The sequence below is a fragment of the Polypterus senegalus genome, chromosome 8 (genome assembly GCF_016835505.1).
Source record: "Polypterus senegalus isolate Bchr_013 chromosome 8, ASM1683550v1, whole genome shotgun sequence".
NCBI lineage: Eukaryota > Metazoa > Chordata > Cladistia > Polypteriformes > Polypteridae > Polypterus > Polypterus senegalus.
In genome coordinates this window covers 2,394,917-2,412,500 of record NC_053161.1, presented here as the reverse complement: position 1 = coordinate 2,412,500, position 17,584 = coordinate 2,394,917, and the positions used below count along the sequence as shown (strand labels likewise).

The window sequence follows — 17,584 nt, the reverse complement described above, 5'->3', positions numbered from 1 at the left end:
CTTTAACTCACATCACAGATTTTCAATTATATTCAGGTCTGGGGACTGAGATGGCCATTCCAGAACGTTGTACTTGTTCCTCTGCATGAATGCCTTAGTGGATTTTGAGCAGTGTTTCGGGTTGTTGTCTTGTTGAAAGATCCAGCCCCGGCGCAGCTTCAGCTTTGTCACCGATTCCTGGACATTGGTCTCCAGAATCTGCTGATACCGAGTGGAATCCATGCGTCCCTCAACTTTGACAAGATTCCCAGTCCCTGCACTGGCCACACAGCATGATGGAACCACCACCATATTTTACTGTAGGTAGCAGGTGTTTTTCTTGGAATGCTGTGTTCTTTTTCCTCCGTGCATAACACCCTTTGTTATGCCCAAATAACTCAATTTTAGTTTCATCAGTCTATAGCACCTTATTCCAAAATGAAGCTGGCTTGTCCAAATGTGCTTGAGCATACCTCAAGCGGCTCTGTTTGTGCTGTGGGCGGAGAAAAGGCTTCCTCTGCATCACTCTCGCATACTGCATCTCCTTGTGTAAAGTGCGCCGAATGGTTGAACGATGCACAGTGACTCCATCTGCTGCAAGATGATGTTGTAGGTCTTTGGTGCTGGTGTGTGGGTTGACTCTGACTGTTCTCACCATTCATCGCTTCTGTCTATCCAAAATCTTTCTTGGTCTGCCACTTCGAGCCTTAACTTGAACTGAGCCTGTGGTCTTCCATTTCCTCAATATGTTCCTAACTGTGGAAACAGACAGCTTAAATCTCTGGGACAGCTTTCTGTATCGTTCCCCTAAACCATGATGGTGAACAATCTTTGTCTTCAGGTCATTTGAGAAATGTTTTGTGACCCCCACGTTGCTACTCTTCAGAGAAAATTAAAGGAGGAGGGAAACTTACAATTGACCCCCTTAAATACTCTTTCTCATTATAGGATTCACCTGAGTATGTAGGTCAGGGGTCACTGAGCTTACCAAGCCAATTTGAGTTCCAATAATTAGTTCTAAAAATTTTGGAATCAATAAAATAACAACGGTGCCCAAATTTATGCACCTGCCCGATTTTGTTTGAACAATTATTGCACACTTTCTGTAAATCCAATAAACTTCATTTCACTTCTCAAATATCACTGTGTGTGTCTCCTATATGATATATTTAACTGACATTTTTTATCTTAACAACCAACGATTTATACATGAAAATAATGACTATTAACAAGGTTGCCCAAACTTTTGCATCCCACTGTATGTACACATATACAGTATACACACATGCACACATACAGCAAAGCATTTTAAATATACATTGTGTTTTGCAATTTTCTAAATTAAAAAGCTTGTTTAGCCTTATTCATGCATATACAGCAAACTGGAGTCAGTTATGCTTTTACAGAGATCTTCATCTTTACATATTGAGCACTATAATCATTTACTCATATGGTCACAAATAACATTTTAATAGTTCCATGAGCTTTTAAGTATGCATTTGTTATACACTATGTAATTTTGTGAAACTTACTTTGTTTATAAAAGAACTATTGATTTTTTTTTTAGCTGTAAGACTCATTTAAAGCTTCTCGCAACTTTCTCATTCTAGTTATCCGTATGAACAATAAAAGTTCGTAAGAATTGCAACTAGATACATTAGACCTGTCAAAACATTTGTTATTGAGGCCAATATGACTCCTCAATTATTCATCATCTAACTTTTGCAAAAAAATTAAGACTTCAAGGACTTCAAAGTGCCACTTGTTAATTTATTCTGTTTATACTTTTCTACAACCTTAATGTGAAATCTACCCTTTACCTGATCCATCTATGCCAGTGTTTTATCTGAAGAATTCATTTTACATTTACAGTCGGCGTTTGTCCCTAAAATTCTGTCTATAATTTTAAATACTTCTGTCATGTTACCTATTAAAATAGCAATAAAATAATTTAGAAAGTACAACAAAACATTTCAAGTTAGTTATGTTTCACTCAGAAAAATGTTTTCCGTATTACTTAATAATAAGAGGTTTGTTTTAACTTACCATGGCCTGCACTGAACACATGGTTTTCATTTACAGTACATGCGAGTTGCATATGCAAAACGTGAGGGCGCGAACATGTGCGCTGTAATTAAAATACAATTTTTTACTATATTTCAGTTCAATCAGAGTGCCATTGAAAATCGATCTGTGTACTGTAGGTTGCCGACCCCCGACCTAGAACATTCCTCTCTCTGTACTTCACCATTTCAGCAGTTTCTTCATGCTACTACTAAGATAAATGCTAATTTTGATTTTAATCTGGAACTATATTGCCCCTTTATTTTCTTTCAGCGTGGTGATGCAAGTATGAACCTTTAATTGCCAGTTATAGCTGGTCCTATATATTAAAAAATTACTTTAAATTTTAAACATTTTATAGCAGGAGAAAGCAGATTTTACAAAGTGTGGAAATTTGATGAACACAAAGAAAATAAAATCTTCCATAAAAATGGTTTGTGGTCATCTGGACCAGATATAACCAAAGAGGGAGTAGCATTGTAGCTAGTGCGGCTGTTTCACAGCAAGAGTTTCAAATTACAGCCAGAACAGTGAATGGGGGCTCTGTGTATGACCCCCTTTGTGTGGATTTACCCTACTTCCAAAATACTGGTGTGTTAGGTGGATATGCTGATTAAATTGGCCTGTGGGTGAGGGTGCCTTGTGAGGGACTGGAACACCTACAAGAGTTGATTCCTACCTTGTGTGTGATGCTTGTTCCTGAACTATAAGTAAACAGGTTTGTTGATGCATCATTAAAGATATAAAATTAGTAAAAAAAGCAAATTACTGTGTTGTCACTCGTGTGTCTACACACTCACTTCATAGGCAATGCTCACACATCTAAAAGACATGAGTGTCAAGATAACTGGTGACTCTAGTTTGGTTCTGAATGAGCAAGTGTGTGCATTTCCTGTGAGGGATTGTCTAACAGCCCAAAAACTAATGGTTTGTGCCATGCTGTTTGATGAAGACGACTCTAGATCTCTATTAACTTGAAAAAAAAATGGGTTTACATGGGTTCATTAAATAAATGCATGTATATTTTATAACACAATATTGGTTAAATTGGGATGTTTTGGAATGTTGGCACATCAGTATAATGAGAAATTATACTGCTGGTACAGCTGTTGAAAAAACTGTAATAATTGGTTCTATAAGAGGTACTGCTTGTTGGTAGAGAGAGCAGATTTTTTTTTTTTAAATTCATTTTTACAGACATTTTACAGTCCACATGAATACAAATTAATACACTGGCTAAATACTGTATATTACAATAATCTAAAGCCTTTTATAATGTACAAAATCTTTTAGCAGCACTACCAGATTCCTTCGTTCCAGAATGAAACATTTGTTTTGCAATTACAGTACAGAAAGTGATACAGCTGAAGTTAATGGAAGCTACATGGAGATGTCCAGTACATTCCATGGTTAACACTCATCATTTAAAAGTCCTATTATCTTTAAGTCAGTAGCCATTTTTAGGGTCATGACAACAATACAGTCACTTCAGACATCTTCCTTGAACTTTTTTGAGTATTTACAAGAACATGACTCTGAATCAATTTTAAATAGTAAATCAAGTTCACCTTTTAGTTTGGGAAACTATGTTAAATTCATTCTTTTGCTGTTTAAAGAACCTGAAAGTCTTCATGCCTACTTGTGGAAGATCAATTTGGTAGTTCTCTTTATTCAGGTATATCCAATATTTCATTTATGGGCCTAATAAATATTTGCTTTTATCCATGCCTGTTAATCTCAAAGCATCTGATGATAACTGATTCATAGTTAAACTTGCAGGCTGAAAATGATTGACTCTGCCACTTATTATTCTGCTCAACACTTTATAACTAGACAACAAAAAACTTGAGATGAAATGTTACAAAATCTACATTGCTTTCTCCTCCTGCTTTCCTTGTATAGGCATTGTTTAAAAATAACACTAAAATTAAACATTTTTAGTTAGTATCTTTGCAAATTACAGAGAAATACCATACTAGATACTATATGTTGACTCAGTCTGTATGAATTGTAGCCACTATCTTTAACACACATTTTTGTCACATTTCAATAGTACTGAATGTCTGCTTGTTCATCTTATACCAGGTAGACTTGAGTACTGTGGGTCTTTTACTTACAGGCTATTGAAATCAGTGAAAGACAACTGTATAGACTCTTGTGATATATGGCCGACAGTTTATCCCGGCCAATACCCCCACGCCGCCAGATGGAGTCCTTCTTGCAACATGGAGGTGCCCCGAGGTCCTGCAGGGTATCATGGACATTGGAGTTTTACATCACAGCCCTGCTGGATACCATGGGGGATGCTGCAGGAAGGCGCGAGGATTTTTATTTTAGCCCGAAAGTACTTTCTAGTCATGGGAACGGAAATAATGAAGTACTTCTGGGCTGAAGAAAAGGAGTTTTCACCTGACCTGGAAGTGTTATGAAATCACGTGAAGTAAGGGACAGAAACACTTCCGGGTCAAGGACTATAAAGGACTCTGGGAAACCACAGCAAGCTGAGATGAGTTGGGAGGAAGGGTGACAAAGCGTCTGGGAGTGGAGGATTGTAATATTGATTATTGTATTGTTATTATTGTGTATAGTGGAGGTGCTTTGTGCACATTACAGAATTATTAAATTACTTTCTTGGATTTTTATCTGGTGTCTGACGTGTGGTCTGAGGGTTCAAGGTAACAAGGTATATTGAGTCATGGTGCATGCTTGTTGCTAATAAACTTGTGTTGTGTAGCACCAGAAAGGAGGAAGATGGAAGAATGGAGAAGGGGTTTCGAAGATAGAGTGTTGAAGATAAACTGGAAGACGACATAAAATATGAGGGTTAATTAAGATCAGGATTAAATTGCTAGTCTGCAGGAGCAGCTATTAAAAAGAGTGGATCAAGTTAAATATCTAGGGTAAGTTATAGCCCAAGACGGAAAACTAGATGCAGATATAACCCATATATTGCAGTGTGGATGGAACATTTGCAACCAGGTATCAGGAGTATTGTGTGATAAAAAAAAATTCAGGTGAAGGTTAAAATGTGAGAGATGTCTAAAAAATACAGGGGAGTAGACTGAAGTGGTATGGGCTTGTGATGAGGACAGACAATGAATATGTGGGCAAAAAAGTGCTGGGAATGGAAGTACAGAGGAAAAGAAAGTGAGAGAGACCAAAACAGAGATGGATGGATAAAGTAAAAAAAGATCTAAAGGAAAAGGGTTTGACTGTCAAAGAGGTGTAGGACCAAGCTGTTTGGAGAAAGCTGATCAAGCACATTGACCCACACAGAAGTGAGGAAGAAAAAGAGGAAGAAACACTGAAGTAGACCAATATCATGTCTTCAATGATAAAACTAGCCTAATACAGGTGTTAGAGCTACAGCACTGCAGTTGAATTATGAAAACATTTTGACCATGCTAAATTCATTTAATTAATAGTTTGTAACTCAGAAGATCAATACACTGCAAGGGGGCGTTTTTTTTTTTTTTTGGTAAAAAAAGACAGATACTGAAACTGAATAGGAGACGACCACCACTAAAGTGCTTTGGTAGTTCAGGGCTTGTAACATGCAATGGCTATTAATGATTACACAGGAAAATGTCAAAAGGCAAAATACCCCTTTATTCTGACAGATTTGGCTATGCTCAGGTTTACACTCAAAACAGACATTCACAGCCTTCCAAATCCATCCCATCCCCATTTGCCTCCCCCTCCCAATTTTCAAAAACCTAGTTAAGTTTAAAGCTACCCCAACCCTTCATAAAGTGCCATGTCAATCCTGCATGCCAGTTTGCAGTGATGGAAGGTTAGCAAATCACATAAAATAAAAGTTACAGGACCTTCAGCTGTGGCAGGTTACATGTGAGGCACTATCAATGCTTCTTAATATAGTTTATACTGCTAGCCCCAGGCGCACAGACATTGCTTCCAAGGATTTATCCAGTTAATCCCAATCCCTTGGTACAGAAAAATAAATCCTTCAAAATACAGGAAAATGCTCCAAAGATGGATGCTGCATTTAAAATATAAACTTTGGCCCAAGCTCTGGACACTGCCAATAGAGTGTGATAAATGGACTGCTCTTCCTCTAGTGCTGCTTGACATTACTCAATTTAAGTTAAAAGTTGGCACCTCTTCAAGAGCTGGACACTGCCCCTAGTAAAACACAAATTGTTACAATTAAGCCAAACTCTTTAGAAACTATCCACACATCCAAAGTTTGACATCTTTCCTCTGTTGAATTAGTACTCATTATTAATTTACACAGAGAAGGGACAAACACTTGAAATATTTATAGTGGATAAAACAAGTCAAAGCAAGTGTGGGCTCCTGAAGCGTACAAATGTCAGGTAGTCATGAGGGAAAATAAATAAATATATAAAATGTCTTAGATTATACTAAGATACTATTTAGCTCACAGACAAAACAAAAGGTTTGCAGAGAATAAAAGAGGCAGAAATGTCATATTTTAGTAACTGTCCACTTTCAGAGCCCCCAAAAACTTTAAGTATACTAGTATACATGCAGTGTTGCTGAAGTGATATAAGACAGCAGAAGCACCAATAAAATCCTCTTGTGAAAGAGCATATGAATTACTATAGCCATATTACTACATCCACACCTCAATTACTAAACTTTGCTGTTTCTTACATCTTTAATCTGGTGATAGCATCAATTTATTTCTGCACAATACAGGATATTTTATAGGGACCTGAGAAAGAAAATACTTGGTAAACATTCATAAGTACTAAAGAAAATTTACTTTAAAAATGCTCTTCTAAACAATAGTGATTAGCTGATATGCTATGCATGAATAAAGATATATTGATTGCTGTTGGATGCAACCTAAACTCATGGATTAACAATTTGTCCTGGATAATCATTTAATATTTTACTGATTTTTATGTACTTGCTTGATCCAGTACTAGGGTGCTGGAAAACAAGATCCTAACCTGACAGTACTGCACAGGGGACAAATCCATAATAGTGCACAATTCCTCACATACAACTTTACTGGAACAACTCAAGAGTTACAAATCAACCTAATTTTTACTTCTCTGTAATGTGGAGAGGAAAACAGATATGTGAAAACAGAAAATATTCACAGTATTCAGTTGGGTCTTTATCAAACACCCTCCTTCATTTACAATTTAGCAATGTTGTTTTTTTTCCCCCTCAAGGTGAAGGTGGCATGTATAGGTTCATTTTAATTTTAACATTAACCTTGCATTTTTCTTTTTTAAACATTTACTCTTAAAATCACTGACTTATTGGCCATGTAGTAGTAAATAAATGTTTTACATTTTATGTACATTATCAGGATTTGTTCCAATTAATGTGCCAAATAATAATTAAGTAAAAAATGGAAAATGTACGAGTATACCTATGTCAGCGTATATCGCCAAATGGGCTAAAAAAGTACAAATTTGCAGAGTTTCAGAACACCTCAGGTTTTCCTCTGATTTAACCAGCCGAAATGCAGTGAATGGCCTAAAATAGTGAAAAGGGCCTTCTTCAGGGAACAACCGATAAGGTTACAACCTATTGATGTTCTGCGGCAATTAAAGTAAGTTAAACTTTGCAAGTTAAAGCAAACAGTTTGCACAGGTGTCCCAACTTCTCTTGATTACATCCTCTGAAGGACAATATTGCAGTGGTAATGGCAAAATGGCAATTAACAGATGAAATTAGGCATTATTACCTTCACAGGTGTGGGCCTTTAATTTAGAAAAACTGCAAAAAAAAAAAAAAAATCATAGTCCAAAGTTCAATGGAAACTGAAAGAAACACTGACAGGAGGAGATCTGAGAACCAAAGTGAAAACCCAGTCAGGAGACAAATTTCTGAGGGTCACCAGCTTGCATGGTAGGCACCTCGCAGCACAAACAGTTTCAAGCACAGCTTAACAGTGGTTGAAAAAAATCAAGTTTCAGTTTATACTAATAAGAGACTCTGTGCTGCAGGTTTGACAGGTTGAGTGGCAAAAAGAAAGCTATTCCTTAAAAGGATAAAACAGGGCCATGAAATGACAGCTGTGGTGTACTGAAGACTGGAAGAAAGTCTGATGGACCAATAAATCAAAGTCTGAAATATTCAGTTAATCACACAGAATGTTTGTATATCGTTGACTTGGTGAAAGGACACAGACTGTCAAACATGGATGAGGAAGTGTGATGGACTGGAGATCTTGTGCTGAAGGCCGGGTTTGGTGACTTGCACAGAGTGATTGGCATTCTGAATCAAAAGGGTTACCAGTTTGGCTGTTATATCAGCAAAAGGTGGCTATTTTGATGAATCAAAAATTTAAATAAAATTATGTACACTTGATTTCTTGACTTATTACTAATTTGGCATTGTTTATTTGTTCTTTAACAGTGCAATATTGTCAAAGTAGTACTTCAGAGGGTGTAGTAACACTGCAAGTTCCAACTATGCTTTTGAGGCAGAGGGATTTTGAGTAATCAACAGAAGTTGGGACACCTGTGCAAACTGTTTGCTTCAACTTGCAAGACTTAATTTTAATTGTTGCAGTACATCTGTAGGTTGTAGCCTATTAAACTACTCCCTGACAAAGGCCCATTTACAATATTCACAAATATCCTTTTTTCATTTTTTTGCTAACCTAAGCTTTAAATTTAAACCTCTGTCAATTTATGAATTACCTTTTCACCAATTTAGGTCATTCACTGCATTTTAACTGATTACATCTGAAGAAAAACTAAGGTGTTCTAAAATTTTTGACCAGCAGTGTAATTCCAAACTTAAAACTGAAGGTATAAAACACATGTACAGGTGATGAACCTCCACATATATAAGCAGACAAGCAAGGAATCACAACTTAAAATTTTTGAAACAGTACAAGATTGTAGCAGTTTTGAATCACCATTTGAGAAGAGGAAGAGTCATCTTAACAAGGGATTACAAATAGATAAGAGTCAAAGCAAACAGGCAGTGTTTCATCCTAAAAATGATTCATAAAGAGTATGGTGTGTCAGAGCTAAATTTCATCTGAAGTAGTGAAAAGATGCCTTAGTCCGAAACTGCAAAAGAAACAAAATTACTAGACAAATTTGACAGCTCATGAAAACATTAATTTACCTTCATTTAATTTTTCCCTTTCATTTTTATCACTTTAAATATGTTGCATTTGAATGTCACATTAGGACTTCTGCTTTGTATTTTTCTGTAAAAGGCTTGGCCTATGGGTGCATTTTTTAATGGCAGCAAACTAAAGACTGAGCGACACATTTATAATATACAGTACATAGGACATAGAATGGTAGTGTTTGGAACGGATATTCACTTCACTTTTATTTTGTACTTTATTAGATCCTAATTCTGCAAATAGCTTTTCTTGAGGCCCAAAATCCAGTCAAATTAGAATTTATATTTGTTTACTAGGAAGCAGTAAGATAAGTGGGATGATGTTGATAACATGGAACACTATTTAAAATGAATAGAGAAGAAAAACAATGGAATTTATTTGCATACATGTTCACATTGGATAGAGTGCATGTAGTTTTAATGAGTTAATTGCATTTGGGGAAATTCAACTACAGTTCCAAGAGTTGGATGGTTGCTGATATAAAGTGAGGAACATAAGTATTTGAACACCCTGTGATTTTGCAAGTTCTCCCACTTAGAAATCATGGAGGGGTCTAATATTCACATTGTAGGTGCATTCCCACTGTGAGAGACAGAATGTAAAAAAAAAATTCAGCAAATCACATTGTATGATTTGTACAGAATTTATTTGTATTGCACTGCTGCACATAAGTATTTGAACACCTGGCAATCAGCAAGAATTCTGGCTCTCAAAGACCGGTCACTCTGCCTTTAAGTCGTCCACCTCCACTCCACTTGGTAATCTTAATTAGTAGCACCTGTCTGAGCTCTTTAACGACACCTGTCCACCCCACAGTCAGTCAGACTCCAACTACTACCATGGGCAAGACCACAGAGCTGTCAAAAGACACCAGAGACAAAATTTTGGACCTCCACAAGGCTGGAAAGGGCTACGGGGCAATTGCCAAGCAGGTTGGTGAAAATAGATCAACTGTTGGAGCTACTGTCAGAAAATGGAAGAGGCTAAAGATGACTGTCAGTCTCCCTCAGACTAGGGCTCCATGCAAGATCTCACCTCGTGGGGTATCACAGATGATAAGATAGGTGAGGAATCAGCACAGAACTACACGGGAGGAGCTGGTCAATGGCATGAAGAGAGCTGGGACCACAGTTTCAAAGGTCGCTGTCGGTAGAACACTATGCCGTCATGGTTTCAAATCACACATTGCACGGAAGGTTCCCCTGCTCAAGTCATCACATGTCCAGGCCCGTCTGAAGTTTGCCAGTGACCATCTGGATGATCCAGAGGCTGCATGGGAGAAAGTCATGTGGTCAGATGAGACCAAAATAGAACCTTTTGGTCTAAACTTCACTCGCCGTGTTTGGAGGAAAAAGGAGGAGTTGCATCCCAAGAACACCATCCCTACTGTGAAGCATGGGGGTGGTAACATCATACTTTGGGGGTGCTTTTCTGCGAAGGGGACAGGATGACTGCACTGTATTAAGGAGAGGATGAATGGGGCCATGTAGTGTGAGATTTTGAGCAGCAACCTCCTTCTCTCAGTCAGAGCACTGAAAATGGGTCATGGCTGGGTCTTCCAACATGACAATGACCCCGAAGCACACAGCCAGCATAACCAAGGAGTGGCTCCTTAAGAAGCATATCAAGGTTCTGGAGTGGCCTAGCCAGTCTCCAGACCTAAATCCAATTGAAAATCTCTGTGTTGCTCAGCGCCAGCCCCGGAACCTGACAGATCTAGAGGAGATCTGTGTGGAGGAGTAGGCCAAAATCCCTGTTGCAGTGTGTGCAAACCTGGTCAAGAACTACGGGAAATGTTTGACCTCTGTAATTGCAAACAAAGGCTTCTGTACCAAATATTAACACTGATTTTCTCAGGTGTTCAAATACTTATGTGCAGCAGTGCAATACAAATAAATTCTGTACAAATCATACAATGTGATTTCCTGATTATTTTTTTTTTTACATTCTGTCTCTCACAGTGGGAATGCACCTATAATGTGAATTTCAGACCCCTCCATGATTTTTAAATGGGAGAACTTGCAAAATCGCAGGGTGTTCAAATACTTATGTTCCTCACTGTATTCATAATAACTAATTTGGCTATTCACAGTTTGACACATTTTACACTGTATTCCAACAGAATTAGCACTTTAGATTGCCACCAACAAGCCAAGGAGGATACACAGACCACATGGCAACTTGGGAAACATATGTTTGTCGTGCTGATGTGTCAGTGAGTTACCTTTTTTTGATTGATCAGTCTACTACTAGGCCAAACCAATTCCAAGTGCTTAAGGCCAAAATTCAAATGGCAATGATGGAAAGGAAAAGAGAAAAATATTAACATCTCAACAGAGTCCAAACGCTGCATGCATAACACCTCATCTAAGCGAATTTTCATTTCTTATTGAAATAAAGGAAGAAACAAGTTTCTCATATTAAACCTTAAAGTTCATGAAACATGAACCATGTTCTTTCAGTTAACAATGTAGCTAGTGTTATTTTTGTAACAATAGAGGCAGATCTTGAGATAAAGATTGTATGCCACAATGAACAAATGAATATTATCATACAGTGGCATGCAGAAATATGGGCAGCCTTGCTTAAAATGTCTTACAGTGAAAAGTTAAATGAGCAGAAGATGAGCTGATCACCAAAAGGCATAAAGTTAAAGATGACATTTCTTTTCAGCCTTCTATACAAGATTAGGGTATTGTTTTTAAAACTGTACAGTGAAAAAAGGAAAGGAGCACCATGCAAAAGTTTGGGCATGCTAAGATATGTGAGGTCTCTGATTACTTTTACCAAGTCTCAGACTTTAATTTGCTCATTGGGGCCATGGCTTGTTCACAGTCATTGTTAGGAAACCCCAGACTCCTCAAACCCTGTCCCAATAATTAACCGCCCTGTGCACCTCTAAGTAGTTGCCTAGCACTGTGAAAAATAAAATAATTAATGCTCACCAAGTAGGAGGCGGCTATAAGAAGATAGCAAAGCGTTTTCAGGTTGCTGTTCCCTCAGTTGTAATGAAATTAAGAAATGGCAGTTAATAGAAAAAGTGGATGTCAAGTTGAGGTCTGGAAGGCAAAGAAATCTTTCTGAAAGAACTGCTTGTTGGATTGCCACAAAGGCAAATATAAACCACCATTTGACTGCAAAAGACCTTCAGGGAGATTTAGCAGGCTTTGGAATGGTGGTGCACTGTTCTACTGCGCAGTGACACCTGAATAAATATGACCTTCATGGTAGAGTCGGCAGAAGAAAACCTTTCCCAAGTCTTAGCCACAAAATTCATCACCTAAACTTTGTAACTGAACTTCTAAACAAGATTGATGCATTTTGGAAACAAGTCCTGTGGACTGATGAAGTCAAAATAGAACATTTTTTTCCAGGAAAAGAACACCTCTCCAAACATTAAGCATGGGGGTAGATCAATCCTGCTTTAGGCTTGTGTTGCAGCCAGTGGCACAGCAAATTCTGGAAGTAAAATTAACACCATTTGGTTAAAAAAAAAAAAAAAAAATGAAATTAAAAAAAGGATGGGTCCTACAACAAGATAATGATCTGAAACACTCCTCAAAATCTACAATGGAATACTTCAAGAGGCGTAAGTGGACGGCTTTGCCATGGCCTTCACAGTCCTCCGACCTAAACACCGTTGAAAATCTGTGGATAGATTTCAAAAGAGCAGTGCCTGCAAGATGACCCAAGAACCTTGCAGAAGTGTCTCTTAACTGGCTACAAAATTGTTTATAAGCTGTGATACTTGCCAAAGGGGGTGTTACTAAGTACTGAACAAGCTGGGTGCCTAAACTTAAACTCAGGCCCTTTTCACATTTTTGGTATTTGCACCTGTGAATGATGGAAATATAAATGCAATTGTGTTTAAAATATTCAAGAAGCATGTCTTCTGCTTCTTTATGCCTTTTGGTGATACGTTCATCTTCTGCTCATTTAACAATTCACAGTAATAGACATTTTAAGCAAGGGTGTCCAAACTTTTACACGTCACTCTATGTCTGAAATATATACATGTAAATAAGCATATTTAATTTCTCATCTGCAGCAGAATGAAAATTTAATATTTCTCAAAGCATTGTGACTTGCACAACATACCCTTTAGTCACAATAAAATCTATCACACCGTATAACAACCATAACTAAGCACAAAATACAAAGATTCAGCTTTCCATGCGACATTCAAAATTAAAATGCACTGCTCAAAGTCATTCTGCAGCTTGAGAATACATATAAAGTGAGCCAAACGAATCATCAGGTCAGGAACATGGATGGTAGTACACAGCTACCTCAGAAAAAGCATTTGTGAACCTTTGTAACTTGGTTGATTGGCACAGTTAGCAATGTCTAAGTATTATGCCACCGTGATACAAACTAAACTACTATTGTGCAATGAATTACTTTTTTACTCATTTTTAAATATGTACTATATGCATCAAAACAATGTACTAAGACATGTTTACTATGTCAGACAAGCTTTGGAAATTTTGACCCACACACTTTATCAAATGACATAGTTAAACAGGCTGAACTTCTGACAACCCAACCAATAATTCTAATCAAACATCCAAATAACCAGATGCGTACTGTGATTGCCCCAAACCATAACAAGTACAAGCTGATTTTAAACATAGAAGATGCCATTTTTTCTTTTGCAAGCCTAGCCGAGTACACATAATAGTTGGAGGAAAATAATCAATTGCTCAAGAACTGTCCAGTGAAATGTATTACATAGTTGAGAGGGAAAAAAAACAATAAAGGTGTATCGGTATGAAAAATCAATGACAGGCATGCCAGGTAAAAAAGTTCAACATCATCCATTTTTGAACTGCTCAAAATGATCTCCTATTTAAAACTCTTCTTCAGTCATTTTTCCAAAGTGTAGTGGGAAATTTCTTTGAACATTATAATTAAACTTGTATGACCCAGCATTGTCATTTTAAATGAAGGTGTTGATTATCTGCTTATTTTATCAACAACGTTAAGTCAGTGTTATCTGGAAGTATTTCAGTAACAATCTGCATTGGCCAATTACTACCAAACTTAGCCAACTCACAGAGGCCATCACTTTTTCTTTCTAAAGAATATACAAATCTTGTGTTTGAGTATGTGGTTAACAGCTATTTAAATTTTGATCAAACATGCAAACTTAAAAAGAATGCAATCTTTTCATGGGATGTCTGCATGAATAATTTCATCTACAGGGCCATGTGGATCTGCTGGAGCCAATCCCAGCCAACACAGGGCACAAGGCAAGAAACAAACCCCGGGCAGGGCGCCAGCGCACCACAGGGCAATGTCAGGTGTTCAACATGGCCAAATAGATTGAGAAGTAGCGACTTGAAATGTTTTACACTCCTGAGAAGATTTTAGAAAAGTTATATTGCTAACTAAAGTATTTAGAATTATTTTTTATTATGGTTCTCTTTTTATGTTTCATGGTTGACAAAATACCACTGTTACGAAAGACCATGAATTACAAGCAATATTGAATTAATCACAATGTATTTTCACTTCCTTATCTGGAAAACAATAATTGTTATTAGTGTTAATGCTGTACGATAAGTTCTGTCTAGCAATTGCACAGGTTCAACCAGTGAAAAACACAATAGGCTCTCCAAATCAACGTTTAAGAAGAAACAAATGTTGGAATGAAACAACAATCAATACTGTACTGAAGTAAACTTGGATTAGTTCAATTATAACTGTTGTCTTGGAAAAGTTATATTTGCGATAAAATGTCATTGATGACTTGTTCAGAGACTATGCATGTAACTTTAACCACAAACATCATAAAGAACTGCAGAGGGTGGTTAAGGTAGCACTCATTACTTGGATCCAACCATATAGAAGACTTCATCCTATATAGCTGCTTTTCTCACTCCTCCATTCTGATAAACTATTCAGAACCTTCTGCACTTAGACCAGAAGATTCAGGAGATAGTATCCATAGGTCATGCCAAAGATACTAAGCAGACAGCCATAAATACAATATATAGTTTCCAACTGTGCATCTGTTGTACTATATGTATGCTGATATTTATTTTTATGTAAATGGGGTGTCGTCTTGTAGGTAGTACATCATTGTCACTATTCTGTGGAGACATGCAAGATAAGAATTGCATTTTATATGCATAAGAAACTTTGGAAAATTCTGAAAACTGCACATAATATGAAATGAACTGCAAGTGTGTGTTCTTTATCCATGACTCAGCCATTACTCTGGCTGCAGTTCTATTTGCTTTTCACTAAACACTAGCATATGGAGGTTGCCAAAAAATCTTAACACATCAAGCAGATAAGTTAAACTGTACTGTGGTAAAAAACAGATACATTAGCTATTCAAAAATGCTTGTATCCCTCTTTGTAAAAAGAAATCAAGTACACCGCAAAACTCTCCTATTAATGAAAAAGTACAATATTTAGTTAAAATAAGCTAAAGGGACATCTTAACTTATCAGAGACAGAAAGTAGCAAAGGTGGAGGCTCAAACTGACATCATGAATGTGAAAGTCATATGTAAGCAAGCTCAAAAATAAAGCATGTTGAAAAGTAGATTTTAGAAAGGAGAGGTGTATCAATGTATAAGCATTTTATGTAAAATGGTCTAATTTGCAACTTTATATATTAACTAGTAGCAGCAGTGACATTGCCAGCATATTCTGTATATAAACAAAGTGAAATGATTGCCCTTAGTGGAGCCATAGTGGAAAGCACTGCAGACAAACATTTGCAGTTTAGGATGTTAGCAGGCTTCAGGGACCAGAGGTGCCAAACTCTGCAGCAAGAGCACTGACATGAGATATTGACAAAAAATAAGCACATCAGAATCAAACCTGCTGTACTGAACTTAACCAGCTGTTAGACGATGGGCCGGCAGTAGGCTCATCAACCCCCCTAGAATGTGGAGAAATTTCGGACTTACACAAAAATCCCTTGAAACTCCCTGTAAGTGGTTCCTTACACTATCGTGGAGAGGGGAAATTCCTCTTCTGACTCTCTTCCAGGTTTTCTTCAGATCGTGCTCGAAGAAGAGAGAGAATGTGTTTCTTAGGGAATTTGAGCGTGGTACAGCCAAACTGGCTAACACCACCAGTTTCTATGGGCAGTTTTTCCCTTCTCTGCACCCAGCTTCTCCATCCCGGCTTCCAACAATAAACACTGTCATAAAACCGGTTGCCATTTTCCCCTCCCAAGACATAAATTCGCCGTTTCCAACGGGCCACCCCACCACCTGCAATTCTCCGTGGCAAACCAGGGAAGACAACTGGACTAGGGGACCTTCCCCCACTGCCCTCCCGACTCAATCCCCGGCCCTCCCTGAAAAACAGAACACGGCCAGTAGCATCCATAGGCTCCAAGTGAGTGTGGTTGCCATCTGTGAATTTGGTGGCATCCCTGCAGTATCCCCCAACTGCACAAACACCTCCTCTTACAGCAATCCCTCCTGCACAGAAAGTGGCACCTGTCTCTAAGTGCACCTGAGTCCAACAATCTGTAATAGCATTGTAAATTAGCACTCCATGGTGCACTACAGCTCGTGTCTGATCAAATGTTGTGCCACCCAGCAGATACAGTCTGCCCCGCAAAGATGCAGAGGCAAATGAGCGCAACGGCAGGGGCATTTTGGACCCTGTAGCCCAAGAGTTGTTCTGGAGGTCAAAGCACTCAGTTGAGTCCAGAAAAGAGCTTCGATTACAACCTCCCAGTGCAAATAGTTTTCCTACAGCACTGCAGCCAAGAAAGCCATGCATTGTTCGTGGAACAGACATCGAGGGTCTCTCTGTCCAGCGGTCTGCCACAGGATCATACTCATGCACAGTATCAGACACTTCTCCACTTTTTAGTAAGCCACCTGCGACAAAAAGTCGGTCTCCCATGGCAGTGCAACCAGGGCACATTAAAGACTTGAGAGCTGCAAGCTTCTCCCACTTGCCAGACTGAGGATCAAAGCAGTCCACATTATAGTCTCCATCAGTCAGGTTTGGGTCTTCCCTGGGCTTTATATCAATGCACACAATCTTCTTTTCAAACATTCCTTCTCGGGGACGCATGGCTATTTGCTTCATAGCATCTCCACCACAAAGAACACCTCCCAACTCCTCCTTAACCCACTGTTGCTCATCTACATTCAACAGGCCAAGACGGAGATGACGTAGTAAGGAGGGCATATACTGGTACCGCTGCTCTGGGTGGTGCTCAGCCCAGCGCCGAGCTGCATCATAAACTTCTAGTTCAGATTCTACACCCAAGCGATCTGAAGACAGAAGGCTGCCAAGTGTGCCAGGATCCAAAAGTAAAAAGTCCTTCTGCCGAGAAACACGTGGAAAGTTTTGAGCTACAAGGCGCAAGGAGGCACGCAGAAGCAATGGATCATGATGAGAGCGGGCCAACACATACATGCCCAGACAGTTCTCAAGGGAGAGGTGTTCAAAAAGGAACCTGCAA

At 38.3% G+C, this 17,584-nt stretch overlaps 1 protein-coding gene across 3 annotated transcripts in view; it reads right to left on the bottom strand.

Annotated features, from left to right (window-relative positions):
• Positions 1 to 5,631: 5,631 nt before the first annotated feature.
• Positions 5,632 to 17,584, bottom strand: part of si:dkey-260j18.2 (uncharacterized protein LOC325231 homolog) — a 66,269-nt gene continuing 54,316 nt past the window's right edge. For 2 of the 3 annotated variants that reach the window (XM_039760605.1, XM_039760606.1), the window contains 2 exons: positions 16,062 to 17,578; positions 5,632 to 6,186 (listed from right to left, as the gene is read on the bottom strand). In XM_039760605.1, coding sequence (XP_039616539.1) covers positions 16,102 to 17,578 — 1,477 coding nt within the window. In that variant the 3' untranslated portion in view covers positions 5,632 to 6,186; positions 16,062 to 16,101. The remainder of the gene's footprint in view (positions 6,187 to 16,061; positions 17,579 to 17,584) is intronic. The other variant, XM_039760607.1, reaches the window with a different exon arrangement.